Consider the following 27720-nt stretch of genomic DNA (forward strand, 5'->3'; position numbering starts at 1 on the left):
CGAGAGAACAACGTTTGCTGAGTGACATTTAAGCATTGACGGGAAAGGTATTGTTTTCAATAGTGTTGGCCGCCACGGGAAGAGGAGATGGTACGAGATTCATCAGTCAAGTTTTTATTTGTTTCATTCAGGATCAGTTCGAGAACATTTTTCCATAGACTTTGCACAAGCATTTTTTAATATTCCCCACAGTTTCTTTCTCTACAGTGAGAAATTCAATGACGGCACGTTGCTTGTAACGTGCATCACCTACAGACGCCATTTGGAAACTGTCCTTCAGCTACGCTATCTGTCAGAAGTGACAGAAACTTGGCGCGCTCACTCACGAGACTTCAAAAAATACATAGGTACGTAGCGTTTCGCATTCGTAGCAATGTTTACGGCTGAGAAAAAAAAAATGCGGTGCAGTACTTTCCGAGCAACCCTTGAAATTTTAAAAATATATTAGAATGTTACTTTCCATAAAATTCTGTAATTGTGAATTTACAGAACTTCCAAACAGCTTTAATTTATTGTACAACACTTAAACGTGTAGAGCTCAAAATACAAAACACAACCTCATGTCTCACAATAACAAAAACAGTAGATAATCCGAAAAACTGCAAACGACGATGTCTAGTGCGTAATCCTTCATATGAATTAAAATCGATCAACACTGTCCACTACAAAGAGTGGGGTGGAGCTGGGAGGCGAAAAGAACATACACTGCTGGAAATTGAAATAAGAACACCGTGAATTCATTGTCCCAGGAAGGGGAATCTTTATTGACACATTCCTGGGGTCAGATACATCACATGATCACACTGACAGAACCACAGGCACATAGACACAGGCAACAGAGCATGCACAATGTCGGCACTAGTACAGTGTATATCCACCTTTCGCAGCAATGCAGGCTGCTATTCTCCCATGGAGACGATCGTAGAGATGCTGGATGTAGTCCTGTGGAACGGCTTGCCATGCCATTTCCACCTGGCGCCTCAGTTGGACCAGCGTTCGTGCTGGACGTGCAGACCGCGTGAGACGACGCTTCATCCAGTCCCAAACATGCTCAATGGGGGACAGATCCGGAGATCTTGCTGGCCAGGGTAGTTGACTTACACCTTCTAGAGCACGTTGGGTGGCACGGGATACATGCGGACGTGCATTGTCCTGTTGGAACAGCAAGTTCCCTTGCCGGTCTAGGAATTGTAGAACGATGGGTTCGATGACGGTTTGGATGTACCGTGCACTATTCAGTGTCCCCTCGACGATCACCAGTGGTGTACGGCCAGTGTAGGAGATCGCTCCCCACACCATGATGCCGGGTGTTGGCCCTGTGTGCCTCGGTCGTATGCAGTCCTGATTGTGGCGCTCACCTGCACGGCGCCAAACACGCATACGACCATCATTGGCACCAAGGCAGAAGCGACTCTCATCGCTGAAGACGACACGTCTCCATTCGTCCCTCCATTCACGCCTGTCGCGTCACCACTGGAGGCGGGCTGCACGATGTTGGGGCGTGAGCGGAAGACGGCCTAACGGTGTGCGGGACCGTAGCCCAGCTTCATGGAGACGGTTGCGAATGGTCCTCGCCGATACCCCAGGAGCAACAGTGTCCCTAATTTGCTGGGAAGTGGCGGTGCGGTCCCCTACGGCACTGCGTAGGATCCTACGGTCTTGGCGTGCATCCGTGCGTCGCTGCGGTCCGGTCCCAGGTCGACGGGCACGTGCACCTTCCGCCGACCACTGGCGACAACATCGATGTACTGTGGAGACCTCACGCCCCACGTGTTGAGCAATTCGGCGGTACGTCCACCCGGCCTCCCGCATGCCCACTATACGCCCTCGCTCAAAGTCCGTCAACTGCACATACGGTTCACGTCCACGCTGTCGCGGCATGCTACCAGTGTTAAAGGCTGCGATGGAGCTCCGTATGCCACGGCAAACTGGCTGACACTGACGGCGGCGGTGCACAAATGCTGCGCAGCTAGCGCCATTCGACGGCCAACACCGCGGTTCCTGGTGTGTCCGCTGTGCCGTGCGTGTGATCATTGCTTATACAGCCCTCGCGCAGTGTCCGGAGCAAGTATGGTGGGTCTGACACACCGGTGTCAATGTGTTCTTTTTTCCATTTCCAGGAGTGTAGGTAGACCCTAATACTGATGAAGATTGTTCCACCATAAAAATTCTGCATCAAAATGTTCAGTATGTGTCAAATAAATTAGATGAAATAGAAATTTAATTGGATGGACACCACATGGTTTTTTTTTTTTTTTTTTTTTTTTTTTTGTCAAAGCATGGTCTGTGAGAGAATGAAATAATTGTTTCCAGTCTAAAGAACTGTAACAGATGAAACATTTCTGTGGTTAAGTGTACATAGCCCAACAAGATGTTGTCAGACCTCACAATCATTGATAGATCATGTAATTACTAACATCCCTTAGAGTACGCTAACAGTACAATTAATAAATATTGCACTCACAGATCATTATATAAAAGTCGGTTAAATATGAGGAAAGAATGCTTGCTGTGAAAAAAGAGCACTTATCATTTGGCGCCAACCTCCCCCCTCTTACCTCTAACACTTTCACCTGTGTCAGTTTTTGCTACTAATTATGATATGCTTCGTGTATAAATATTACACTTATGCGCCCCTGGCAGCCATATCAGCTGGGCGCCCCCAGCGGCAGCTCAACACTCTGAGCGGTGGCTTGTATCGCTTGGGCCTTAAACCGCCCCTGTGTATCATTCAGCTATGTTCCAATTAAGTTTTTCTGCAGCAGTTAGGAAGCAAATGTTTCTTTTCTGCCTGAAATGTACGAAAGGTGTTCAGTATGCAATACAACACATTCTTTTCTCGGCCATTTCTTGAAAAAATATGGAATTTATTGTGGGACATCAGCCCCTACAGTCCATCCCCCCCAAATTCTATTAGTCCCTCCAGATCCTCGAGCGCCCTCACCTTCTGTATATGCCTCCTGTCCCCCACGCAGATCCTCTACAACCTGATTCCTTTCCCCCATCTGCTCCTATTCCTCGAACATATCCGCATACTCTACACCTCCCGCCACTTTGATCTCCCTCATCCTCTGGTGGCTCCTCTCCTCTCCAACCCCCACCCTCTGCCGTGTCTTCACTGTTGTGTCCCCCCCTACCCTCCATCTCCACACCCTTCATCTCCTTTCCCAAGGTGGCTTCCGTCAACTCCCCCTCCCGGATGATGCCCTCTCTCCCTCCATTTATCCCTCCTATCAACTCTGATCCTCATCTACACCTCCTTTCCTCTGTCCTTTCCCCGGGCTCTCTCTTCCCCCCTTCCATCCTGATTTTCCCCCCCTTGCCTCTCTCTGCCTCTCTTCCCCACCCCCCAAGTCCTTTTGCATTCCCCTCTTCTGCCTTTCCCCACTCCCTCTAACATCTCCCAACCCCCCTCCCTCTTATGAGTCCTCGCCCTCTGTCGGCTCCTTCCCCCCTCGCCCCCACTTCGTTTTTCCTTTCCTTCCCCCCTTTTCTTTCCCATCATCTGTCCAGGTTCCCCCCATCTGCCCTAGGCTGTGGTATGTCACATTTGTGCCAACTTTTTAGTGCTGTGTTCAAGTGAGCGTTCAGCGTTGTGCGTCTTTCCAAAGTGTTGCGAACAGAAATCATACTGTCACTGGATGTGATTTTTACATCTCTTGCAAACAGAAACCAGACTGTCGCCGTGTTTTTTAATTGTCTGTCTATTATTTTACCTGTCTACTTCCTGTGTATTTTATTAGCATCATCAACCCTTTGTTTTATGTTTTAAGTTCCACAATTTTCCGCCATTTTACCGTTTAAGTCACCGAGTTTATTGCCTGCTTTTATTATTTATTATCTGCATTTTTAACACAGTTTCTGTAGGCTGAAGAGTGGCATACTAAGCTGCTGCCAGCCCTCCTCCTTTGGGGGGATTCGAAACTCAATAAAGTACAAAAAAAAAAATCCCCTACAGTATCATGAAGTTCTGATAGATGACAGCACTATACGTAGCTTTCAATGTGGCATTTCTAACGGAGGTGCGTTTCAAGCATATAGCCGTCATTGAGTTTCTTTTGGCGGAAAATCATAGCATTGTAGGTATTCATAGGCACTTGGAGAATTTCTACGGAGGCCCAGCAGTGAACAAAACCACGGTGAGCCTTTGGGCAAGGTGTTTGCAGTCATCACAACAAGTTAGGGCAAAACTGTCCGATCTCCCGCGTGCCGCTCGGCCGCGCACAGCTGTGATTCCTGTAATGTTAGAACGTGCGGACACTCTCATTCGAACTGATCGACGAATCACAATCAAACACCTCACTGCTCAACTGGATGTCTCTACTGGTAGTGCTGACACACTCGTCCACCAGCTGGTGTACTCAAACGTGCGTGCCCGCAGGGTTCCACGCCGCCTAATGGAAGACCACAAAGAGCTGCCATCTTTTCAGCCCAATGGAGGATGCACTCCGCTGGAAGCAGTACGCGGATGATGGGGAGGCTATTGCACCAAGACGTTGGTACGACGTCTATCAATAGAGCGGTACCATGTGGGCACACATGCCCTCCCAGTAAGGTGAAGAAAGGTCGCCGCATTGAAATATGTTGCCAAAAGAGGGGTGAGTAATGTGATGTATTGGAATTCTGAATAAAACCAACTAGCTTTCAGAAAAAGGTGTGTTGCCTTACATATTCAACGTCCCTTGCACTTACTTCCCCCTTAGCTGAGTGGTCAGTGCGACAGAATTTCAATCCTAAGGGCCCGGGTTCGATTCCCGGCTGGGTCTGAGATTTTCTCCGCTCAGGGACCGGGTGTTGTGTTGTCCTAATCATCATCATTTCCCATCGACGCGCAAGTCGCCGAAGTGGCGTCAAATCGAAAGACTTGCACCCAGCAAACGGTCTACCCGACGGGAGGCCCTAGTCACACGACGATTTATGAAATGTTGCGCAAAGGGAAATTCTTTGATGAACTGATGACTTTTTAACTGCGCTCATTTAACACAATGTGCATTTTTCACCCACAGATGTTTGTAACTACATGTATGTTATTTGCGTTCAAAAACAAGTAGTTTTCACTGAAATGTTTATAAGCGTCCCTCAACTGTGCTAAGGCTCTAGATTTTAGTTCTTCTACAGACTTGTTTTTTACTGTAAGTGAAGTGTCTTCTGCAAACATTATGACGTTGTACCTACCGCTGATGTCATATCGTTTACATCAGAATGAAAAGGGACATCCAAGAACTGATCTCTGAGGTACACCAAACTTACTGAAAATTAGAGCGTACATTTACAGCAGCGTTACTGGCTTTTATGCTTTATGTCTACACACTGCTCTGTTTTCAACAAATAATTTTATGATGCTAGCTGCCTTGCCCCTGACACGATCGTAGTTTAGATTGTGTTTTGTCACACATACAATCGAATGCCTTTGGAAGGTCAAGAAAAACACAAACTCTCCTTTGCGCATCCAGATCACAATAGCATCAGCTACAAAGTTAACTGTGGCTATGGTGATAGAAACAGATTTTCTAAAACAATACTGTGTCTAATTGCGTTTGTCATTCATATCCATAAAATTTTATATTCTAAGTTTCCAGACAGTTTCCACAATTTTAGAAAAAATATATGATAGTAATTATCTTATAATTTGAAGGATTTTTCTTATCACCACCCTTTTAACAGGCACAACTCATTCTTTTTCAGGTATTTAGAAACAGTCAGATATTTCACTAACCAATAAACACAGAGCATTACTAGAGAACTTGGTATTCCATTAATACTTTCTGTGTTTTTGGGTTTTGGAGTATGTATTAATATGATACCTCTGATTCATCTGCTGGGAGCTTAAAAATACATTCTGTACTATTGGGGATACCATTCACATTTGTTAATTTTTGAGAGATATTGGTATCTTTTATGAGTTTTTAGACTGCTAAGACACAATGTTGATTGAAAATACTGCCCACACCATTTGTATCTCTACATTCCTTCCTATCTATCTCTAAAATAATATGACTGGAATTTTACCTATCAGAACCTTTCCAATTTCCATTTCTGTGGGATCAAACAGTCCTAGAAATGTTTTTGGAATATGTAATTTCATTTTAATAGAAATTTGGATTTTAGTAGCCTGCTGTAGGCTCTCTTCTTGTCCTTATGTCAATGCTGTCAGTATTTTTGTTTGTCATGCAATTTCCATATGTCATTTTTAGTTCATCAGTATTTACATAGTATCTAATGTTGAGCAAAACTACTCCCATCTCTCTTGTTATTTGATGACCGTATTTCCTTCCATTCCTTACTTTGGTAGTATTTGTAGTCTGCTAAAATTTGCACGCATCAGTAGTTTATATTCTAACACTATTTTTTTACAGCAAACATTGATTCCTCATATTTAACCGACTGTTATATACTGATCTGTGGTTGCAGTATTTATTAATTGCACTGTTAGCGTACTCTGAGGGATGTTAGTAATTACATGATCTATCAATGATTATGAGGTCTGACAACACATTGTTGGGCTATGTACACACCTAACTACAGAAATTGTTTCATCTGTTATAGTTCTTTAGACTGGAAACAATTATTTCATTCTCTCACAGACTATGCTTTGATATAAAAACCATGTGGTGTGTCCATCCAATTAAATTTCTATTTCATCTAATTTACTTGACACATAAAGAACACTTCTGTGCAAAATTTTTATGGGGGAACTATCTTCATTAGTATTACCTATGTTCTTTTCGCCTCCCAGCTCCACCCCACTCTTTGTAGTGGAGAGTGTGGATCGATTTTAGAGTCATATGAGGGAGTACACACCAGACATCGCCATAAGCAGTTTCTCGGATTATGTACTGCTTTTGTTGTTGTGAGACACGAGGTTGAGTTTTGTGTAGCATTTGCAAATATCTTGAGCTCTACGCGTTTAAGTGCTGTACAATAAATTAAAGCTGTTTGGAAGGTCTGTAAATTCATCAATTACAGAATTTTATGGCAAGTAAAATTCTGATATAGTTTTAAAACTACAAGGGTTGCCCAGAAAGCAACGCATCGCATTTTCTTCTCAGCCGAAAACAATGCTACGAATGCGAAACGTTACGTACCTATGTATTATTTGAAGGCTCCTGAGTGAGCGCGCCAAGTTTCCGTCACTTCCGACAGATAGCGTAGCTGCAGGACAGTTTCAAAATGGCGTCTGTAGGTGATGTACGTTACAAGCAACGTGCCGTCATTGAATTTCTCACTGTGGAGAAAGAAACTGTGGCAAATATTAACAAACGCTTGTGCAAAGTGTATGGAGCATCTACTGTCGACAGAAGTACAGTTCGTCGCTGGGCACGGAGGGTGAGGTCATCGGAAGGCGGTTCAGCGGAGGTACACGATTTGCAGCTGCCGGGCAGACCATCCGCGGCTGTCCACCTGGCATGTTGCAGCGAGCTGATGTCATTCGGGAGAACAGACGCATTACGACTCGGCAGTTGGCGCTACATGCGCTGCATGCGTCAGTCCGCAAAGGAAGTTCAGACAGTGAAGCACTGGCTCCACCACCAGGACAAGGATTGGTGCCGACAGGGCATACACGCCCTTGCTTCGCGCTAGAGGAAGACTATGGAACGGGATGGAATTTACATGGAAAAGTAAGTGTGTGGATAAAGCACCATTCTTATAGTGTGTGTAATTATCATTACGTTCAATAAAGAAATATTGAAGAAAAAATGCGGTGCATTACTTTCTGGGCACCCCTCATAGTTATATGACTTATAGACGATAAATCCAGTCTTCTTTGATGGTGAAGCATTGTGTACCTTGAAACGGAAGAAATTGTTTTACCGTAAAACATTTGATGTTAGCAAGTAAACCGAGTTTCTTTAATCTCTCAACAGTTTTAACTGCGTTTAAAATCAAAATCTGTATTAATATCCCATAGCTTCTATTTCAAAACGTATTTAACTTTTAACGTTTTTTAATAATATTTCTACATGACTTTGTGTCGCATACTGATTCTTGGTACGTAGTAGAGAATAACGGAACAGATAGACTATTATATAAATTATTGATAAGATTTCGGGAGAATATTCGTTTCTAGGTACTTGACATTTAGAAAAACCTAACTTTCCCGGAGTAATCTCCGTAAGTGCAGGAAAAGACTGCAGCACGGAAAAAGTCAATACCATCACTTAAAAATGGAATTCGAAAATATATTAAACGTCTGTGACAGAGCTGGCTAGAGGTGAAATTCTGAAAACTATTCCGAGATACAAGACTCTCCGCTTTTTTTTTTTTTTTTTTTTTTTTTAAAAAAAAAAAGGTTGCTACATCAGTGTTTGGGTTTTCCACAGGCAGTTTGTCTGGCACAAACCAAAATTACAGCAGGGATACCGCATCCCAGACAGGAAAATAATGTGGCAGACTAGCAAGTGTAATCTATCTGCTGTTAATGTTAAGTAGCTATATCAGTGGATAACTCCTATTACAAGGAGCATTCAGTAAGTACTACAACACAATTTTTTTCACCATATTAGTCCCCACTCTTTTTACTACAAAACCCTATTTTTTAACATAATGCTGCCTCGGCACACACCGCTGAGCGCCTCGAGTGGATAAGTCCCGTTCAACGTCACGCTGTACCTCACGCGCTACAACAAGTACTCAGCGTGCATAAGTGGATCAATGTTTTTGTTTTTTTAAAAAAGAAAATTTCACGGGATAGATAAGGAAAGGAGATAAGGAAATTTATTGTCTATATCAGAACATACATTTACCAGTGATCTTTGGTTTACAATTACCATTCCCCACTTTAGCCCATAAGAACAGATACTCGTCTGCATTTAACTTCTTCTTTCTACTTGTAGACAGAGTAAACGGCTTGTCTGGCACCAAAGTCCCATAAGGAGCCTTAGCAAGCAGTCCTGTACTCTCTGCTATACTCCAAGTCTTCCAACTCAAGATATTAGCGTCTGGAAAAGCTTCAAGGCCACCATAGTCTGCGTGGTTACCTTACTTGGAGGGCTTGTTAGCCCGCTTGATACAACTTTACTAATCGACGTCGGAGCCAACAACTTGCTGCATCAATAACCTCCCTGTCATCTATATACTGCTTCCCACAGAATGCATCCTTCATTGGGCCAAACGGGTGGAAGTCAGAAGGTGCGAGATCCAGGCTGTAGGGTGGATGAGGAAGAACAGTCCAGTGAAGTTATGTGAGCTCCTCTCGGATGCACAGAATCGTGTGCGGGCCCGCATCTCGTGGTCGTGCGGTAGCGTTCTCGCTTCCCATGCCCGGGTTCCCGGGTTCGATTCCCGGCGGGGTCAGGGATTTTCTCTGCCTCGTGATGGCTGGGTGTTGTGTGCTGTCCTTAGGTTAGTTAGGTTTCAGTAGTTCTAAGTTCTAGGGGACTTATGACCACAGCAGTTGAGTCCCATAGTGCTCAGAGCCATTTTGAATCGTGTGCGGCTTTGCGTTGTCACGGAGGAGAAGTTCGTTTGCATTTTTGTGGCGACAAACACGCTGGAGTTGTTTCTTCAGTTTCCAACATTGCAGGAGCCACAGCTGCGTGCGGCTGGAAGGCACGCGGGGTACCAGACAGGTCTGCGGGACCGCATTGCAATGATGACAGACGCCTTGCCCAAAGACTCACCATACTTTTGTTCTCTGCCAGGTCTCCACAGACATTCTGCAAACGCCTATGAATGTCTACGATGTTCTGGTTTTCCGCCGAGAGAATCTAAATGGCAGCGCTCTTCTTGGAACGCACCGTCGTTACGGAAGCCATTTTCAAGCTTATCTGTCGCGCCGCCATCGATGGGAACTTCATGAAACTATAGGGGCTGGAGCGGGAGTATTCCACGATTTCCCACAACAAACTCCGCATTTTTTCAACCGACGTTACCAGAGCCCATCGTACATTCATACATCGCATCGTTCCACTCCCCCCGTATGGAATACTACATCTGAAATCCCTGAGCTAGCAAGACAGAGCGGATGAGGTTAAATTTGTGGAACGGGGCCAAAATAAATTACTGTCAGTTGCACTCAACATACAAACTTTATTTCTTAAAGCAGACAATCACACAAGCAAGACTCAAAAACTCTGAAGGTTTTAACGAAAGACCTCCTTTGATTTAATTTAGATCAGCTGAAGGCCACATCGAAAATCCGAGGCACAAAGCCTAAACAAGGAATTGAGGTACAGGAGTTCTTCTGGATGTTTTACTTCCTTAGAAAAAAATTTATCTCCAATATAAATAGGCTGAAAACCTTAGCTTACATTTTTCCCATAGAAAGCCGAAGGCCTCACATTAATCAAGAACAGTGATACGGCTTAAGGCCGAGACAAAGATTTTCAATGTTTAATCTAAATAGGCTGAAAATTCGGCTAAAGGCCGCATATCAACAAAACAAAGTAACAGTTTTAAGGCCTAGGAAGAACTTTCAATTTGAAAAGGCTGAAGGCCTTCTCTTAAAATATTTCGTGTAAAACTCGGCTGAAGGCCTCATACTAAAGAATAACAATCTTATGACTTAAGGGCAAGACAAGGATTTTGAATTTTCAATTTAAGAGATTAAAACTCGGCTGAAGGCTACACACCATGCAGAAAACAATTTTAAGGCTTAAGGCTAAAGGGAAGAGCTTCCAAATTTCAACTAAAATAGACTAAAGGCTTTATCCTAAAATGCTTCACGTAAAACTCGGCTAAAGGCCACATAGAGTGTAAGTAGGCTGTTTAGGTTTTTATATTGGTAACGCCATGTAGCGCTCTATATGAAAATCACTGGCTGTGCTGTGTGCAGTCTGTGGCTGGGTGGCATTGTTGTAATATTCGCCATTGTAGTGTTGGGCAGTTGGCTGTTAACAGCGCATAGCGTTGGCAGCTGGAGGTGAGCCGCCAGCAGTGGTGGATGTGGGGAGAGAGATGGCGGAGTTTTGAAATTTGTAATACTGGATGTCATGAACTGCTATATATATTATGACTATTAAGGTAAATACACTGATTGTTCTCTATTAAAATCTTTCATTTGCTAACTATGCCTATCAGTAGTTAGTGCCTTCCGTAGTTTGAATCTTTTATTTAGCTGTCAGTAGTGGGGCTCGCTGTATTGCAATAGTTCGAGTAACGAAGATTTTTGTGAGGTAAGTGATTTGTGAAAGGTATAGGTTAATGTTAGTCAGAGCCATTCTTTTGTAGGGATTATTGAAAGTCAGATTGCGTTGCGCTAAAAAATATTGTGTGTCAATTTAAGCACAGTCATGTATAATTTTTCTAAGGGGACGTTTCAAGAATACTTATGACTAAAAAGATAATCACTATGTAAAACACAAGGAGTGGCGCTCAGAAGGTTCCAAGGGTCGGCCTGGGAAGGTAACACTAACGCACGTTTAGGTGAGACAGGCAGCCAGACCGACAACCTGTTAATCGGAAGGCCACAACCCAGGGACGGTTCACGACCAACCGACAATGTGACTGATTTCCAAAGGTAAGATCCAACTGCACAGATAATGGAAAATATCGACCGATGAAGAGTAAACCAAGATAACTTCAAACTCGGCCTCACCAAGATCAAGGCATCAAACACCACTCAAGACAAGTTTAAAAGACTACCGAAAACACAAGTCACTACAGGAAGCTGCAGATCCAAGGCAACAAAACACACGGCTTGTTATCACACGCGACAATGGCTGAGGAAACAACAATCCACAAATAACAAACAAATCGTAACAGTCGAGTATTAAGAACAGGTAATTAATTACTGAACTTGAGGATAGTGCTTCGGAAGAAAGCGAAAAGTCGCTCACACAGCTAGCGCCTCCAAATGTAACAGCGAGTGCCCGCCGCTAAAAGCCCCGGCTTGGCTACGCGCTGTGAAGACTACGTCGCTGCTCACTTCCAACGAACCAACAAAGTCCAGCAACATCCCAACTCGGAAAATGATGTTCGTCCCGAGGATCCAAGACGTCGTCGACTGAGACGACCGCCGAGCAAACGACCAACGGCCGTCCACTTTGGTCGACAGCGGTCCCGGCGAATACTAACACCATACGGACCCGACCGTTACTGGCTACCAACTCTTCCCCGACTGATACTGATATCAGTGCTCAGCAGACCACATGCCGCCATCTGACGACCAGCTGACCGAACGACCAACGGCCTCCGTCTGCTTCGACCACGGTCCCGGCGCGTACTTGCACCGTGCGGACCTGCCTGCTACTGAATACCGTCCAATAGACGAGTAACGACGAACCCGACTCAGTCCACAACCCAAAGGCGACTGAGACTCAGAGCCGACTGACTAACATGCGACTGTCTGCCTTCCGACTGACTCTGCCGACACACTACACCCACTCCTTCTTTCCTGTCAGAGCAGAACCCGGAAATACTCACGGTCGCTCCACAGAAGCAACACGAACCTACTATCGATAACGCTGGTGCTGCCACTCACGGACAGCGAAGGTGAGCAAGGATAGTGGCGCCATAAGACATTAACAGAAAATTTAAAAAAATATTTTCAGAATTGCAGGAAGGACTAGTCACAATCGTGAGTCACGCACGGCTCAAAACCTACAGTGGAGTAATTCTGTAGGCTTAAAATTAGTTTTTAAATGGCAAAAGAAAGGTACCACATGTGTTGTAACACTTAGTCCACGTGAATCATCTGAAGAGTATTTAAAACAACTTATTGCAGTGACAGTGCCGGACTCGCATTTCTATAACTGTCTTGTTGTTAGGAGGACACATGTGCAAATGCTCACTGCCTATTGGGCTTACAACACATAGACGTCTCAAATGTAAAATTTCTTTTGCTGAACTCATTGAAGACAGTCCGAGTTGCAGATGGATCTCAGGCCTGTATTTCAAAGCTGTGGAGGTGCTAATGATAAGAGTTGAGAGGTTTGTTTGAACCGGCCATTTGACACGAGAAAATTATTACGCGGACAGTATAACGTAGTAGTCGACCGAGTGTAAACAAACGAGAACACTGTTCATGGGCGAGGAGTGGTGCGGCGGTGCAAGCCATGCCTCCCCTCGCAGGGCGATCAGACAACACCCCTGTACTCCTGCGAAAGCAGAACTGACGTAATGGTCATACGGATCGCGGACTCCTGGTGCTGTGAGAGTCGCATTCGAACCTTGTCACGGGCCAGGATTAGCCTCTTCACTCATTTCAAAATAAGAAAAGGGTACAACGAGAAACGCACAATACAAAACAATCAGTAACGGCTAAGCGCAACTGTTCACTGAGGTTGGCAGTGTCGTAAACATGGTAGTTCAGACAGGACCCCCTACTGGTACTTTTTCCTTGAGTCCTCAATCTTTTGCCTGGTTAGACTGCGGCGCACCACAAATTCTTCTCATGTGCGAACCTTTTCGTCTCACAGTAGCAGCTGCACTTTACGTCCTCAGTTATTTGTTGGATGTATTCAATCTCTTTCTTCCCCAGCACTTTTTGTCCTCTCCCTCTAGAACCATGAATGTTATTTCTTGGTGTCTTGACACCTCTGTTCCTTCTCGTAAATGTTTTCCACATTTTGCTTTCTTTGCCGATTTTGCGCACAGCTTTCTCATTTCTTATCTTATCTATCCACCTAATTTTCAACTCCCTTCTTTAGCACTACATCTCAAATGCTTCGATTCTCTTCTGTTCCTGTTTTCCCACTGTCCGTTATTCACTACCGTACAATGCTGTGCCCCAATCGTACATTCCCAGAAAATTCTTCTTCAGATTAAGGCCAATGTTTGACACTAGTGACTTCTCACGATTAGGAACGTCTTCTTTGCCTTTGCTGATCTGCTTTTTATTTCGTCCTTGATTCATCCAACATATGTTATTTCGATTTCAACGTAGCAGAAGTTCTTAACTTCGTCTACTTTGCGGTCCTCAATTTATCGCTTATCTCCTTTCTGCCACTTTTGTTTTTCCCTGTTTATTCGCAGTCCATATTACACTACGACGAATAACGAAAATAAATTCAGACCTTTATCAAGCAAAGATATCAAAGCATAAGATGCGAAAGAATCAAATTTTACACCGAATGCTTTTCATAAAATCGGATAATTAGTATTTCATAGCTCCACTGCTTTGCCGAGAAGACATGTGGCTGTCGCTCTCTGTCGCGCGTGCTGCAGCGACAAGATTCAAACACATTTGTATTCCAGCGTCGCCAGTTGCAGCGGAAGATAGACAGCGACACAGATGTCACTCACGTAGGACACGTCCGTGACTATACCTGCGGTTTTGTTTTTTTCGCCTGAAGCTGTCGCACGCTTTCGGTCGCTTACGTAAGATACGGCCTAAGGACAACACACACGCATGCCCGAGGGAGACTCGAACCTCCGTCGGGGGAGCCGCTCGGACCGTGAAAAGGCGCCTAAAACCGCGCGGCTACCCCACGCGGCAGCACTCAAGAATAGGTCGCATTAGTGTCTTATATGCCGTCTCCTTTGCAGATGAACCAGTTTCCCAAAATTCTCCCAATAAACCAAAGTCAACCATTTGCCTTCCCTACCATAATCCTTACATGCTCCAACCATTTCATTCCTCTTTGCGGCATTACGCCTAGATATTTAATCGATGTGACTGTATCATGCAGCACAGTACTAACGTTGTATTCGAACATTAGGCCATTGTTTTTCCTACTCATCTGCATTAACTTACATTTTTCTACATTTAAAGCACGCTGCTGTTAGTCACAGAAACTAGAAATTTTCTATGTCATCTGGTATCCTCCTACAGTCATTCAATTGCCGTACAGCAGCGAATCATCAGGAAACAGCCGCATACTGCTGCCCACGCTGTTCATCAGATCATTTATGTCTATACAGAGGATAACAGCGGTCGTATCACACTTCCCAGGATCACGCCTGACGATACCTTTGTCTCTGATCAACACACGCCATCGAGGACAACATACTGGATTCTCTTACTGAAGAAGTCTTCGTGTTACTCCCACATCTAGGAACCTATTTTTCAGACAGAAGCATTTCCATCTCAAGGAAATTTATTATATTCGAACTGAGAATACGTTCAAGGACTCTGTATCGAACCGATTTGGACACCGATCTGTAATTTTTCGGGCCGGTCAAATAATGGTATGTCTGAACCTTCTGTGTGAATGATTTCTTAAAAGCGAAATTTAAAATCAGGGCTTTCTTTTTATCTTCTACTGTACACCAGATCAAACTCGTCAACGAGTGACTAAGTGGAAGCCTTCGACCCGCATAGAGATTTTACGAAGAACCAGAATTTCTCGGGTTCTCACTCTCAGCAACATCTTTCGCTAAGGTGTGATCGTGGAAATTGTTATAAGCTTCGCGCATCGATCTTTTCATAGACACAAAGGTTTCTACGAAATTTTACCCGTCGACATTTCGGTGTTCTTTTTTTGAATCGAGAGTGCAATAGCCTGCTTCCTAAGCATTTTCGGAATTTTGTTATTAAACTACGGTTGGTCTTCCCTAATTCATTTATTCAGCACATACTTCTCCACAGCGTGATTTTAAGCTTAAATTTTTCCCCTAATTTCTCTGCGTACATCGTATTAGAGCTGAGAAATGTACATTCATTGTCTAAATAGGATTCTAACAACTGCTTAAGTGTTATTTCTAGCATAAAGGCTCTCCTAGCCTTCTTGTATTTACTAACTTCTGTAACTATCGTCGCTATGATGATATCGCGACATGTATTGAAAATGTGGATAAGGTCTGGCCTGTTTATGCTACAAAGTCTAAAATATTTCCATTGCATGTGGGTTTTCGAGCTAGCTGCTCAAGACAGGTTTTCGAAAAACGTGTTCAGAACTATCTCACAAGACCGTCTGTCCCTAGATAACATATGGGCGCAATTACCTGCCCGATAAGCCTCGCACGAAGAGAAACGTGAGCGGGGCTATGTCAAGCGACTTGGGCCGATCCAGAGTTAGGCCGCCCTCGTTCAGGACATGAACAAATAGTAAAACTGCCACGTGAAAGTGTCCTCACAAATCAACGATGTGTTTTGCAAGCACCGTGCTGAGAAGCGTTTGTCACGAAAATCTGAATTCGGCAAGGTCAGTGATGATGTTCAAGAAGATAAGCTACGTTTTGAATAATTGTCTTGCAATGTTTCATAGCGAAGCTGTTCACTAACGCATGATGCAAGATGGGTGTGTATCTGAGATTTATCTTGTGGAGAAATAAATATCTGGTGCTATGTGTATTCATAATGTTGGTGCTTGGATGCTTAATTGCTTTGATACCAATCATCCCGGTTAAACTGACAATTTACCGTGTTTGTTGCTCAGTGACTAGTGACGTAAGATGTTTGTACGACTGTCCGGATAAAAAATTAAGTAGTTTAAATGAACGGAAAATCAAAGAAAAGACTTACCGAGAAGGGGGTGACGAAGGTAAACATACACTAGCTGTACTCGTTCCTTTTAGGGACCGTTTTGACGAACTTCTAGAATTTGTCCCCCATATGCACAAGTTTTTGAAAAAGCAGAATATAAATCACCATATATTTGTTTTAAATCAGGTAAGTTTTATTTCTTCCGCTTCATAATAAAGTTGCAGGTTTGTTACTGTGACAAGAGAATTTTGTTTTAAAGATCGACAATTACCGATTCAACCGTGCAGCGTTAATCAACGTTGGATTCCGAGAAGTGTGCCCGCAGTGTGACTACATTGCAATGCATGATGTTGATCTTCTCCCCCTTAATCCACAACTGTCATACAGATATCCAGAGAAAGGCCCATTTCATGTTGCTTCACCACAGCTGCATCCTCGCTATAACTACTCAACATTTGCTGGGGGAATACTGCTAATTAAGAGGTAAGAATATACGTGATATAAGTGCCTTCTTTAACACTCCCATGCAATTTAGCTGTTAGTTGCTATTAGCATTCTGTTAGGTGATTTGTGTACTTACATGATTGTCTTGTTGGCAAAGATGAGTATATATTAAAATTTGTCACAAGATTTGAAGTAAGAATTATTACTGCTTACCGTGATTTTTGAGCCATTTTCCTAATGGGTTAATTGATTTGTAAGGAAAACTTGGCATTATCCTGAAGGATGGTTTGACTACCACAGCATGGTAGTAGGAATGGTATTTTGGAGATGATAACCACGTGAATATTTTATCTTTGAAGTAATTTACCCATCCAGTTAGAGAGGGACCTACAGTTTAATATGGACTGCATATCCTGATGCAGCTTGTCATTTTATAACTCCTCAAATAATATTAACAAAGCTGTAGTCATAAGGTGGCTATTTGCCTTAAGAACTGCGGATAGAATATATATTCGTTTGAAAACTCACATTTAAAGATACTCCCCTCACTAGTGTCTTGATGTTCATTTGGAAATTATTTTATTTCTAGTACTTATAGCAGCGGTGCAGTGATATTTATGTTACCGAACGAATGATAATGAAAGAGGCAACGTAACCCTTATCAGAAGGGAATGTGATGTGTCATCGTATCTTAGCATTGTATTTAAGGGCATTATCATCTCCAGTTCACAATAACTCAAATTATTTAAAAATTGGTTTTCAGAGAAGATTTCCAAAAAGTTAATGGAATGAGCAATAAATATTGGGGCTGGGGTTTAGAAGATGATGAATTCTATATTCGCCTAAAAGAAGCAAAGCTGCAAATATATCGTCCGCAAAATGTAACTACAGGAAAAAACAATACATTTAGGTAAGAAAAGAACTGGAGCCCCGTTAATCTGTTTCTTTTTTTTTTTTTTTTTTTTTTTTTTTTTACAAACTTTCAAACTCATAATGTATGAACGATGTGTGTGTGTGTGTGTGTGTGTGTGTGTGTGTGTGTGTGTGTGTGTGTGTGTGTGTGTGAGTGTGTAACACACATTAGTGTAAGTAGCATTTTAATGTTGGTAGATAAGTTTTAGCACACATGAAAATTTTCAAATTTTAAAAGTTATTTTTTGTGGTTCATCTCTGTGTGTTGTTCTTCTGAAGAGAGTGTGTTGACAACTTATTAAAGAGATGTATTCCTATGTAAGTATGTTTATTTTTCATCATTCCAATCCTCGTACCAACAATGTCGATCATCTGCCTCTGAAACGTTGTAGTTATGTATAGGCTGTCACCGTGCATTGTTTATTTTGGCATTGACCAAATAAATGAATGTAAACAGGAATGTGACTTACAGTATTTTATTACTTCTTTCTTCAAAGATATCCTAGGAGATTCATGGTTTCTTATTTCAAAGACGCACTTAACTAATTTATTTCCACTAAAAATTGTTTCTGCGCCAGTGAGGTTGCTTTCATAGTTACTGCATACATTAGGCGTCTGTGGAAAAATGTGTGGTTATAAGATGATTTTCAAAAGGCTAAGTAGAGGCAGCATATTTGCCCTGCACTGAAGAGAACATTGATATTTATCTGATGGACTGATTAGTAACAATGGGTACACCACATACTGTAAATTGTAACGTTGTTCACTTTGCTACTTTATTGTATCCAAGGTCCTACCACTTAAAATTAATTTAAATTTTTTTTGGATGACTAAAGCCAGTGTACATTATTGAAAGGGGAAAGAAGAAGACTTAAGGAAGCCTTAAAAATATATGTACACAATCGTACCCAAATAGATAAAATAATAAATGAAGCAGTCCGTTTCTGTAACAGAAATAGTAATTTATTTACGAATTTTTAAGACCTTATAACGCAAACATAAATCCACACCAGTTTTAATGCATTCTTCTCACAAATGTTTGTTTTTAACAGACCGTGAAAGAAGGGGAAAAAAGAGATGTTAGTCACACTGTCAAACATCTCTCCTTTGATAGCTAAGCTCAGAAGTACACGTATCTTTGGAGCAAAAACATTAACAGGGTCATCTGAAAATTGCGGACATGTAAGAGCAGAAATGTTTGCCACATAAGTCTATGAAAACAGTGCAAGTGATTACAAAAAATCAGTTCTTCTCACAGTTCGCTGACACAAGAAAATAAGTCCTTACATCACTAGTCGCTGTTTCCTCACTAACTGTGTGGACTGCATTTTTACTTATGTCGTTTGTAGGCATTGCTGTAAAACATTACAATATCATCATTTTAAATTTGTAGCATCTGTTGAAGTTATCCATCCGCAGAAGAACAACAGATAGTAACATTAGTCTGCTGCAGTTTTGTACTGTATAAACATGTCTTGTATTAGACTTGAGCATAATACGGCACCAGACGATAGATGAACTTCTGCAATGCATAATGCTATGCCCACATACGAAATGAAAACATACAATTAATAATTTTATGCGTCTGGTCGCAGCCATAAACATTAAGCTACAAAATAATTTTAACTTTGAAAAAGTAGCTGAGTATGAGCTACTATTATTACTTAATTGAGTCGGAAGTAGCTGATGCGGTCTAATTGGTAGACATATTGCACCAAACATGAGAAGTTCTTTCAGATAACTTTGGCGGTTTTTTTAATCATTTCATGATGCTACAGCTCTCGTTCTCTTTATTTGACGTACGAATGCACAATTTCGGACTTTAGGCCATTTTCAAGCATCTAAAACGGAAGCATTATCCAATGACTTAGCAAACGTCATGGGATACTGGGGCATAGATGGCGCAGGTGTGTTGTATGCGCACCACACGTCCCCTGTGTCAGCCGAAGTGGTATAGAAGACCTGAGGAGTGGTTGTGCAAGTGATTTATGTGATGTATAAGTCGTCGTAAGCTGACGCCGCTCGAACGGGGTATGGTGGTTGGTGCCCGACGGATGGGAATTTCAATTTCGGATTCACACTCAGCCGTGTCCAGGATGTATCGTGACTGGTTGAATGAGAGTGTTATAGTCCACAACAAACGAACTACCGGCCGCCTAGCCACCCTCGATGACAATGACCGGCGACGTCTGAGACGGAGAGACGAACTGTCAACAGTGACAGAAGGGCAACAATGCGACAAGTCACGGCTCAGTTCAACACAGGACGTGCTAGACACGTCTCCCAGTAGACAATCTATAGGAACATGGGTCCCGTTGGAGCTGGTGCTGCACACGGGTGCCACTATTAATGCAGCGACATCGGGCACAACGGCTTGCATTTGTCGCCATCACCAGGGATGAAGACTGGAACAACTGCGTAACGTAGCCGTAGTCGGACGAATCAGCTGCACTATGACGATGGGAGAAACTGTGTGTGTCGCAGACCACATGGATCAACCAAGGAGGTCCGTGGTGTCTCTGTTACGGTCTGGGGCCCCTTGTCCTGGTGATGAATGGGGCCCCTAGTTGTTCTGGAAGGGACTTCGAATGCTCCGCGGTATGTTGAGCTGCTCGGGGGACATCGCTCCCACGTCGCCCGAGAATGGTTGCAGGAACATGCAGGGGAGGTCCAAAGATTGAAATGACCACCCCGGAGCACAGATTTGAACCCCACTGAGCATATCTGGGATGTCATAGAACGCAGGCTCTGTGACACGGCTCCTGCACCTACGAACAGACCGGAGTCTGTTGCCGCTCTGCAAACGATTTGATGTCAGCTGCTTCCAGATGAGGATAACTTATTCAGCGCAGGAACAGGTCACATCCGAAGATATACTAGGCGGATTAATTTATTTTATGGAGGGTTATTTAATGGATTATTATGTCACGTACGTCCTTGCTCCCAAGACTGCTTGTAAATGAAATTTAGAAATAGTTTTTCGCTATTTTAGAAGCACGATACTTTTGAGCAGTTGTTGAAAAATACTTTTGAGCAGTTGTTGCAAAGTCTGATATATTAGGTCGATGTTTTTAAGGTACTTGCATTAGGAAGATTATAATAATTTTAAAAACATTTGTTAATTAAGCAATATATGTCTTCGTTCTCAATTATATTTAATTTTTCTTCGTCACTGGTGTGACCGTATGTAATTTCTTTAAAACAACTGGTAAGTATTTGTTTCTTATTATGGGAGCACATCTGTTTTGAACAGTTGTTGCAAAGCTACATAAAGTCAAGTAAAACCTTTCATACCTTCTTTATGGGTGCGAGATCTTTCGCATCACAGTCATATTTATTAATGAGTACAGCGATGATTATACGTTGACTGGTTCTCTACTACTTCGTAGTAGAACTGATAGCAAGTTGTCTAAGAATTTTCCGTTTCGCAGGTCTTTTTGTTCATTTAAAATTCTGTCCGAATGGTCTTTTATATGGATATAGATTTCAAATACTTCCATTACATCCATGATTTTATTTTTTGTAACTTATGTAATATTTGTTGTAATTTATCTGTATTAAGTATTTTGTGATTGGTGTCTTTTAAATGTGCAATAAAGAAGGCCGGGCCATTTTCGTGTGTTAACTTTCCTTCCCTCTGTCCAATCAATTTTGAGCATTCTTCACAGTTAATTTTGTAGATTCCTGTAGCTAGTGTATGATTTTTTTATTCTTGAAACTTCGAGTAATTTTGTCGGAAACAGTACCTATATATGACCATACGAAAACTCTGTTTTTCTATTGTGCTTTTGAGTCTCTGATTAAAGTTATTTCATCTACGAGATTGGCGTGTTTGATTGGTCTTCGTTTTGTATAATACGTCCACTAAGTTTTTTGGGTAACTTAGAAACAGGGGTACAGTTTCAAACAGCTAATATCGCTACTGTACAGCATTTATTGTGATGACAGGTTTCGGCAAACTATATTGGTATCATCAGATCTGTAAAGCGTAGATCAACATATTCCAGCACAAATGCGTATTAAATCACGTCATATCACAGAACGATATTTCATGAACATGAGAATAATAGTATATCAGTAAGTGAAGCATAAAAAACTCATATTCGTACATTAGCAAGAACACTTGCTGATATGCTTTTGTTCTCATGTTCGTGAAATATCGTTCTATGATATGTCACGATATAATATGCATTTCATAAAAATTCAGTGAAATTTACTGCAGACGGTATGTTATATTCCATGGTACTGTCCATGTTTATGTGAAATTGTGTTACACCCCCTTTACATCTGATCCCAGTGTGCTTGAATGTGTTGATATATACTTTACAGAACTGATGATGGCAAGGTGATTTGCCGAAACCGATCATCACAATAAATGCTGTACAATAGCGATCTTGGCTGTTTGAAGTTGTACTTCTGTTTCTACATTAATCTAGATCGCCTCCTAACTTGATAATGTCAAGCATATATTTTCGGATAGCCGTTATTTATAGCCACGTTTTGGAGAAGATTCAGTTGTTTTTAAGTTATTTTTTCTTTTTCCACTGGTAAGTTGATCAGTGTGTGTATCAAAGAATGAAAATATCTGAGCTTGGGTGCTCTCGGTGGCATGATTGGTTGCGTACAACCGTACATCAAATGAAGATGGCTGTTGAAGGCATCTCGAAATTATTCAAGAAATTCACCGCAGCTGCACAGACCTTGTCGCATTGAAAATTTAAGTTGTACATTGTAACCTCCCCACCGCAATTTTTAAAGAAAATAGAGCAATACTTAATAGAAATGGGACCCAAGTGTAAACTCCCCACTAAAATTTTAAAAGAAAATAACGATACTAATTAGAAATGCTGATGGACATTACTCTATACGCAACTTGCCCACAATCAAATGTACTGACAATGGCAACAAAAATGTGAAAATACGCAATCTGACTCAAATATAAATCCTTCAAAATTAAAGTCCATTCAGTGACAAGAAAATTCAATTAAACTGAAACATCGGTCTTTGGCCCTGTGTAAAACAATCAGAATTAAAGTCTTACCTCAGAATAAATGGATGTCACATATCTGCTCTTGTTGTTGCGCACCGCTTGGAGGAACTGCATTGCAAATAATAATATTCTCTTTTTTTGTGATTTTAGTGGAATTTTTCTTCAAAAGAAGTGGAATGAAATGGGAAGTGCAACGAAGTCTTGAGTTCAATAAAAAATTAAATTTTTGAAAAAATGCTTTTGAAATAAAAAAATTATTATTGGGAGACTTGTTGGAGAATAATTACAATAAATAAAATTTTTCATTATCTAATGATTATATTAATTAACAGTATACCTTATTCCTCATCTTGACCATTGTTGCCGACCGCCTACATCACACAACCGCACTGGGCTGCTACTACTGACCGACCGCTCTGCATGACGACTACAGACTGAGTACTGCTCTCAACTAGACAGAGCTACAGACTCGCAACGACTGAACTGACAGACTCGCAACGACAGACTGACTGCTACTCTGCATAGCGACAACTAACTCGCAAAGACCACTACTGACTGAGAACCGCTCGCAACACTTGCGCGGTCAAGCGCATACTCTCTGGTCACAGATGCTACAATGCCTCGCCATCGCTGCTGCGTTACATACGTGTTTCAACATGCGTAAATCAGATAATAGTCAACATATGAGAAAATGTCCTGATAATAGTATATAAATTCACTTTATCTGAGTAGTTCAAGAAAAGACTCTCACCTACGACCCACATATTTCCTGTAGGTGGTATTTTGTACTGTAGAAACTAAATCTTTCCTGTAAATGAATTCACACACCATTCCTGATTTTTGTATGACATTGGGTTTGCAGAGATTGCTCACGCTGTTCAATGTTCCTTTTGATTTCCCTTTCCTTTTCGGAGAAGTTGCGGAAGTCAGGGACTCAACAGTTAAATTCTCGATAGGTCTCTCAGCTCTGTTCCAGTTATTTTTGCTGCAGAATGTTGTGCAAAATAAAGTTATATGATGAATCGATAACGTTATTCACTACGCTCCTTGAAGACAATGTGTATTTTTCAGTCTCAGATTAATGAAATCGATTGGAGATGTCCACTAGCTGCTAGATACTACCTAGGCTTCGAACAATAACTCTGTTGTAAATTGATGGTGTACAGCAACCAGCCATAAATCGCTTTTAGGTAATATGTTTTGATGACAACATGAAAAAACCGTCTAACGATGAATTGTGAAAAATTCCAAACAGGTAACGATACTTTTTAAATACAGTAACCTAAAAGCAATTTGTGGCTGGTTGCTATACACCATCAACAATTTCACATAACAGCCACGGTATCCAACCATATTTTATTTGACAAAACTGCAGTAATTCTGTTGATTTGAAGCACTAACACATCTGAAATATTTTCGGTTGTTTTTGAAATACTTATACTTTAGAGAGTAAAGTTGAATGTGCTATAACCCTCTTTCTATTTTGTAAGTATTTTACCTACTTGGCCTTCACAGTTAGCCATCATAATTCCACCAGCTATTCTGCTGGTTGTTGTTATATACTCATATTGCTTCATTCTTTGGTAACATTCGCCTTCTGTTCCAACAAATACTCGTATTTAACGTAAGCTGTACTCAATCTAAAGGTTCGTTTAAATGTCACAGAGCGTTGAACTGACTTACGCATCTAGTTATTGGTTGTCCTACAGTTTAATGTGAACTCCAAACCACGGGGTGAAATGGCAATTTTCACATATGAAAATTACGTCCAAAGACGAAAAAAAATCCTAGAAGTAACTGAGGAATGAACTCTGACCCTGTGGATCTGTAGTCTGACGCTCACCTGTTGAACCACTTAAGTTTAATTTGGTTCGCAGAACTAGAAATAACGAAATTTGGAAGCATTCAAAAGTTCCGTCCCAATCAGCGTAAAATGTCAAATCTGTAATCAGAGTATACCCAGCTGTAAGTTACGAGCAACAAAACAGTAAACAACAAGACAGCACCTTAAATAAGCATACAGTCCAAAATCTGTTTCTCTGGGCGCAATGGACAGGTGTGAGAGTGAAAAGGAGACCTAGATAAGAAAACAAAGTCGTTGAGGAAGCTATACCATCTATTTTAGAACTTAGGCATGCTGCATATTTAGCCAAACTGAAATTTGATCAGCTAAAGGTTTATTTTATGAATTTATCATAATAAGATGGATGTTCACCATTTAGAATAAGGTGTTCGTATCCTAACCTGAAATCTCGTCTTGAGAACGCAGTCTTTCGCGGCGGCACTGTTGTAAAAACATTACTGCGTCAATCCAAAGTAAAAACCGTCTACCTTTCTACATTGCTCCTACAGAAGTCGATGGAGATAATCGTCGAGAACTTGAGTTTTACCCTGAACTGACGCAGCAATGCGTCCTAGAATGTTTTATACAATTTAACTCTGTTTTATATATTTTTGATTTGCATTGCCCTACATCTCATTAAAAAATCTCATGTGCTACAAATGTGAACTTCGTGTAAGTGATTGATTATTTGATGTACCAGCTGCAATATTTCACAGTGTTTCTTTAGCTGTAGAATAGTCTACTAGTTTACACTGAAAATTCAAATACCTTTTTTTTTTCTTTTCTTTTTGACCAGGCACATGCATGACAGTGTAAGACGCAAACGTGATAAGACCAGATGCTTCAATCAAATCAAGTTGACAGAGGATCGTGATTTGGAGACCGGTGTGAACACAGTGTCTTATAAACTTACAAAAATTAGGCAGATAAGTATTGATGGGAATCGAGCTACAGTTCTAAACGTGAAGCTCCACTGTGATAAGCTACTGAATCCGTCGTGTGAATGTAACTCTAGCAATCAATCAGCAGACTAAATCTGGGCAGGTAGCAAGCTGAAAAAATTTAGACTGTAAGATAGTAAAGTGCCAATTATGTTCACATTATTTTCAGTATTTATAGCATTTTGTCGGTATTGAGTAGACTCCAGTTATTTGTGTTACAATTGGAAACGGCTTAATGTGAAGGAGTTTTATATTTTATGTTTTGTAGTGTTTATGGCTTAGAACTTTGCAACTTTATATTATGTACCACATGTTTACTCACTATTAATTTTTCAAATACAGCTTTATACGCCTAATGTTGTCTTTGCACACAAAAATACATAATGTACATTGTATTCCCCCCCCCCCCCCATGAACCATGGACCTTGCCGTTGGTGGGGATACATGCGTGCCTCAGCGATACAGATAGCCGTACCGTAGGTACAACCATAACGGAGGGGTATCTGTTGAGAGGCCAGACAAACGTGTGGTTCCTGAAGAGGGGCAGCAGCCTTTTCAGTAGTTGCAAGGGCAACAGTCTGGATGATTGACTGATCTGGCCTTGTAACAATAACCAAAACGGCCTTGCTGTGCTGGTACTGCGAACGGCTGAAAGCAAGGGGAAACTACGGCCGTAATTTTTCCCGAGGGCATGCAGCTTTACTGTATGATTAAATGATGATGGCGTCCTCTTGGGTAAAATATTCCGGAGGTAAAATAGTCCCCCATTCGGATCTCCGGGCGGGGACTACTCAAGAGGATGTCGTTATCAGGAGAAAGAAAACTGGCGCTCTATGGATCGGAGCGTGGAATGTCAGATCCCTTAATCGGGCAGGTAGGTTAGAAAATTTAAAAAGGGAAATGGATATGTTAAATTTAGATATAGTGGGAATTAGTGAAGTTCGGTGGCAGGAGGAACAAGACTTCTGGTCAGGTGACTACAGGGTTATAAACACAAAGTCAAATAGGGGTAATGCAGGTGTAGGTTTAATAATGAATAGGAAAATAGGAATGCGGGTAAGCTACTACAAACAGCATAGTGAACGCGTTATTGTGGCCAAGATAGATACGAAGCCCACACCTACTACAGTAGTACAAGTTTATATGCCAACTAGCTCTGCAGATGACGAAGAAATTGAAGAAATGTATGATGAAATAAAAGAAATTATTCAGATAGTGAAGGGAGACGAAAATTTAATAGTCATGGGTGACTGGAATTCGAGTGTAGGAAAAGGGAGAGAAGGAAACGTAGTAGGTGAATATGGATTGGGGCTAAGAAATGAAAGAGGAAGCCGCCTGATAGAATTTTGCACAGAGCACAACTTAATCATAGTTAACACTTGGTTTAAGAATCATGATAGAAGGTTGTATACATGGAAGAACCCTGGAGATACTAAAAGGTATGATAGATTATATAATGGTAAGACAGAGATTTAGGAACCAGGTTTTAAATTGTAAGACATTTCCAGGGGAAGATGTGGACTCTGACCACAATCTATTGGTTATGACCTGTAGATTAAAACTGAAGAAACTGCAAAAAGGTGCGAATTTAAGGAGATGGGACCTGGATAAACTGAAAGAACCAGAGGCTGTACAGAGTTTCAGGGAGAGCATAAGGGAACAATTGAAAGGAATGGGGGGAAGAAATACAGTAGAAGAAGAATGGGTAGCTCTGAGGGATGAAGTAGTGAAGGCAGCAGACGATCAAGTAGGTAAAAAGAAGAGGGTTAGTAGAAATCCTTGGGTAACAGAAGAAATATTGAATTAAATTGATGAAAAGAGAAAATATAAAAATGCAGTAAATGAAGCAGGCAAAAAGAAATACAAACGTCTCAAAAATGAGATCGATAGGAAGTGCAAAATGGCTAAGCAGGGATGGCTAGAGGACAAATGTAAGGATGTAGAGGCTTGTCTCACTAGGGGTAAGATAGATACTGCCTACAGGAAAATTAAGGAGACCTTTGGAGATAAGAGAACCACATGTATGAACATCAAGAGCTCAGATGGAAACCCAGTTCTAAGCAAAGAAGGGAAAGCAGAAAGGTGGAAGGAGTATATAGAGGGTCTATACAAGGGCGATGCACTTGAGGACAATATTATGGAAATGGAAGAGGATGTAGATGAAGATGAAATGGGAGATACGATACTGCGTGAAGAGTTTGACAGAGCACTGAAAGACCTGAGTCGAAACAAGGCCCCCGGAGTAGACAACATTCCATTGGAACTACTGACGGCCTTGGGAGAG

General features: G+C 41.7%; 2 protein-coding genes across 4 annotated transcripts in view; one reads left to right on the top strand and one right to left on the bottom strand.

The window, feature by feature from the left end:
- The window catches only part of LOC126462038 (organic cation transporter protein-like), a 185962-nt gene that overhangs the window by 127197 nt on the left and 31045 nt on the right, over positions 1-27720 (bottom strand). The gene's annotated exons all lie outside the window — the stretch shown is intronic.
- LOC126462080 (beta-1,4-galactosyltransferase 7-like) overlaps positions 15909-27720 on the top strand; it is an 82792-nt gene continuing 70980 nt past the window's right edge. Inside the window, exons 1-4 of one of the 3 annotated variants that reach the window (XM_050096048.1) lie at positions 15909-16492; positions 16566-16789; positions 17514-17660; positions 25292-25539. In XM_050096048.1, coding sequence (XP_049952005.1) covers positions 16118-16492; positions 16566-16789; positions 17514-17660; positions 25292-25529 — 984 coding nt within the window. In that variant the 5' untranslated portion in view covers positions 15909-16117 and the 3' untranslated portion in view covers positions 25530-25539. Of the gene's footprint in view, positions 16493-16565; positions 16790-17513; positions 17661-25291; positions 25677-27720 lie in introns of those variants that run through there. The other 2 variants (XM_050096047.1, XM_050096049.1) reach the window with 2 other exon arrangements.

Source organism: Schistocerca serialis, chromosome 1 (assembly GCF_023864345.2).
Source record: "Schistocerca serialis cubense isolate TAMUIC-IGC-003099 chromosome 1, iqSchSeri2.2, whole genome shotgun sequence".
NCBI classification, from domain to species: domain Eukaryota; kingdom Metazoa; phylum Arthropoda; class Insecta; order Orthoptera; family Acrididae; genus Schistocerca; species Schistocerca serialis.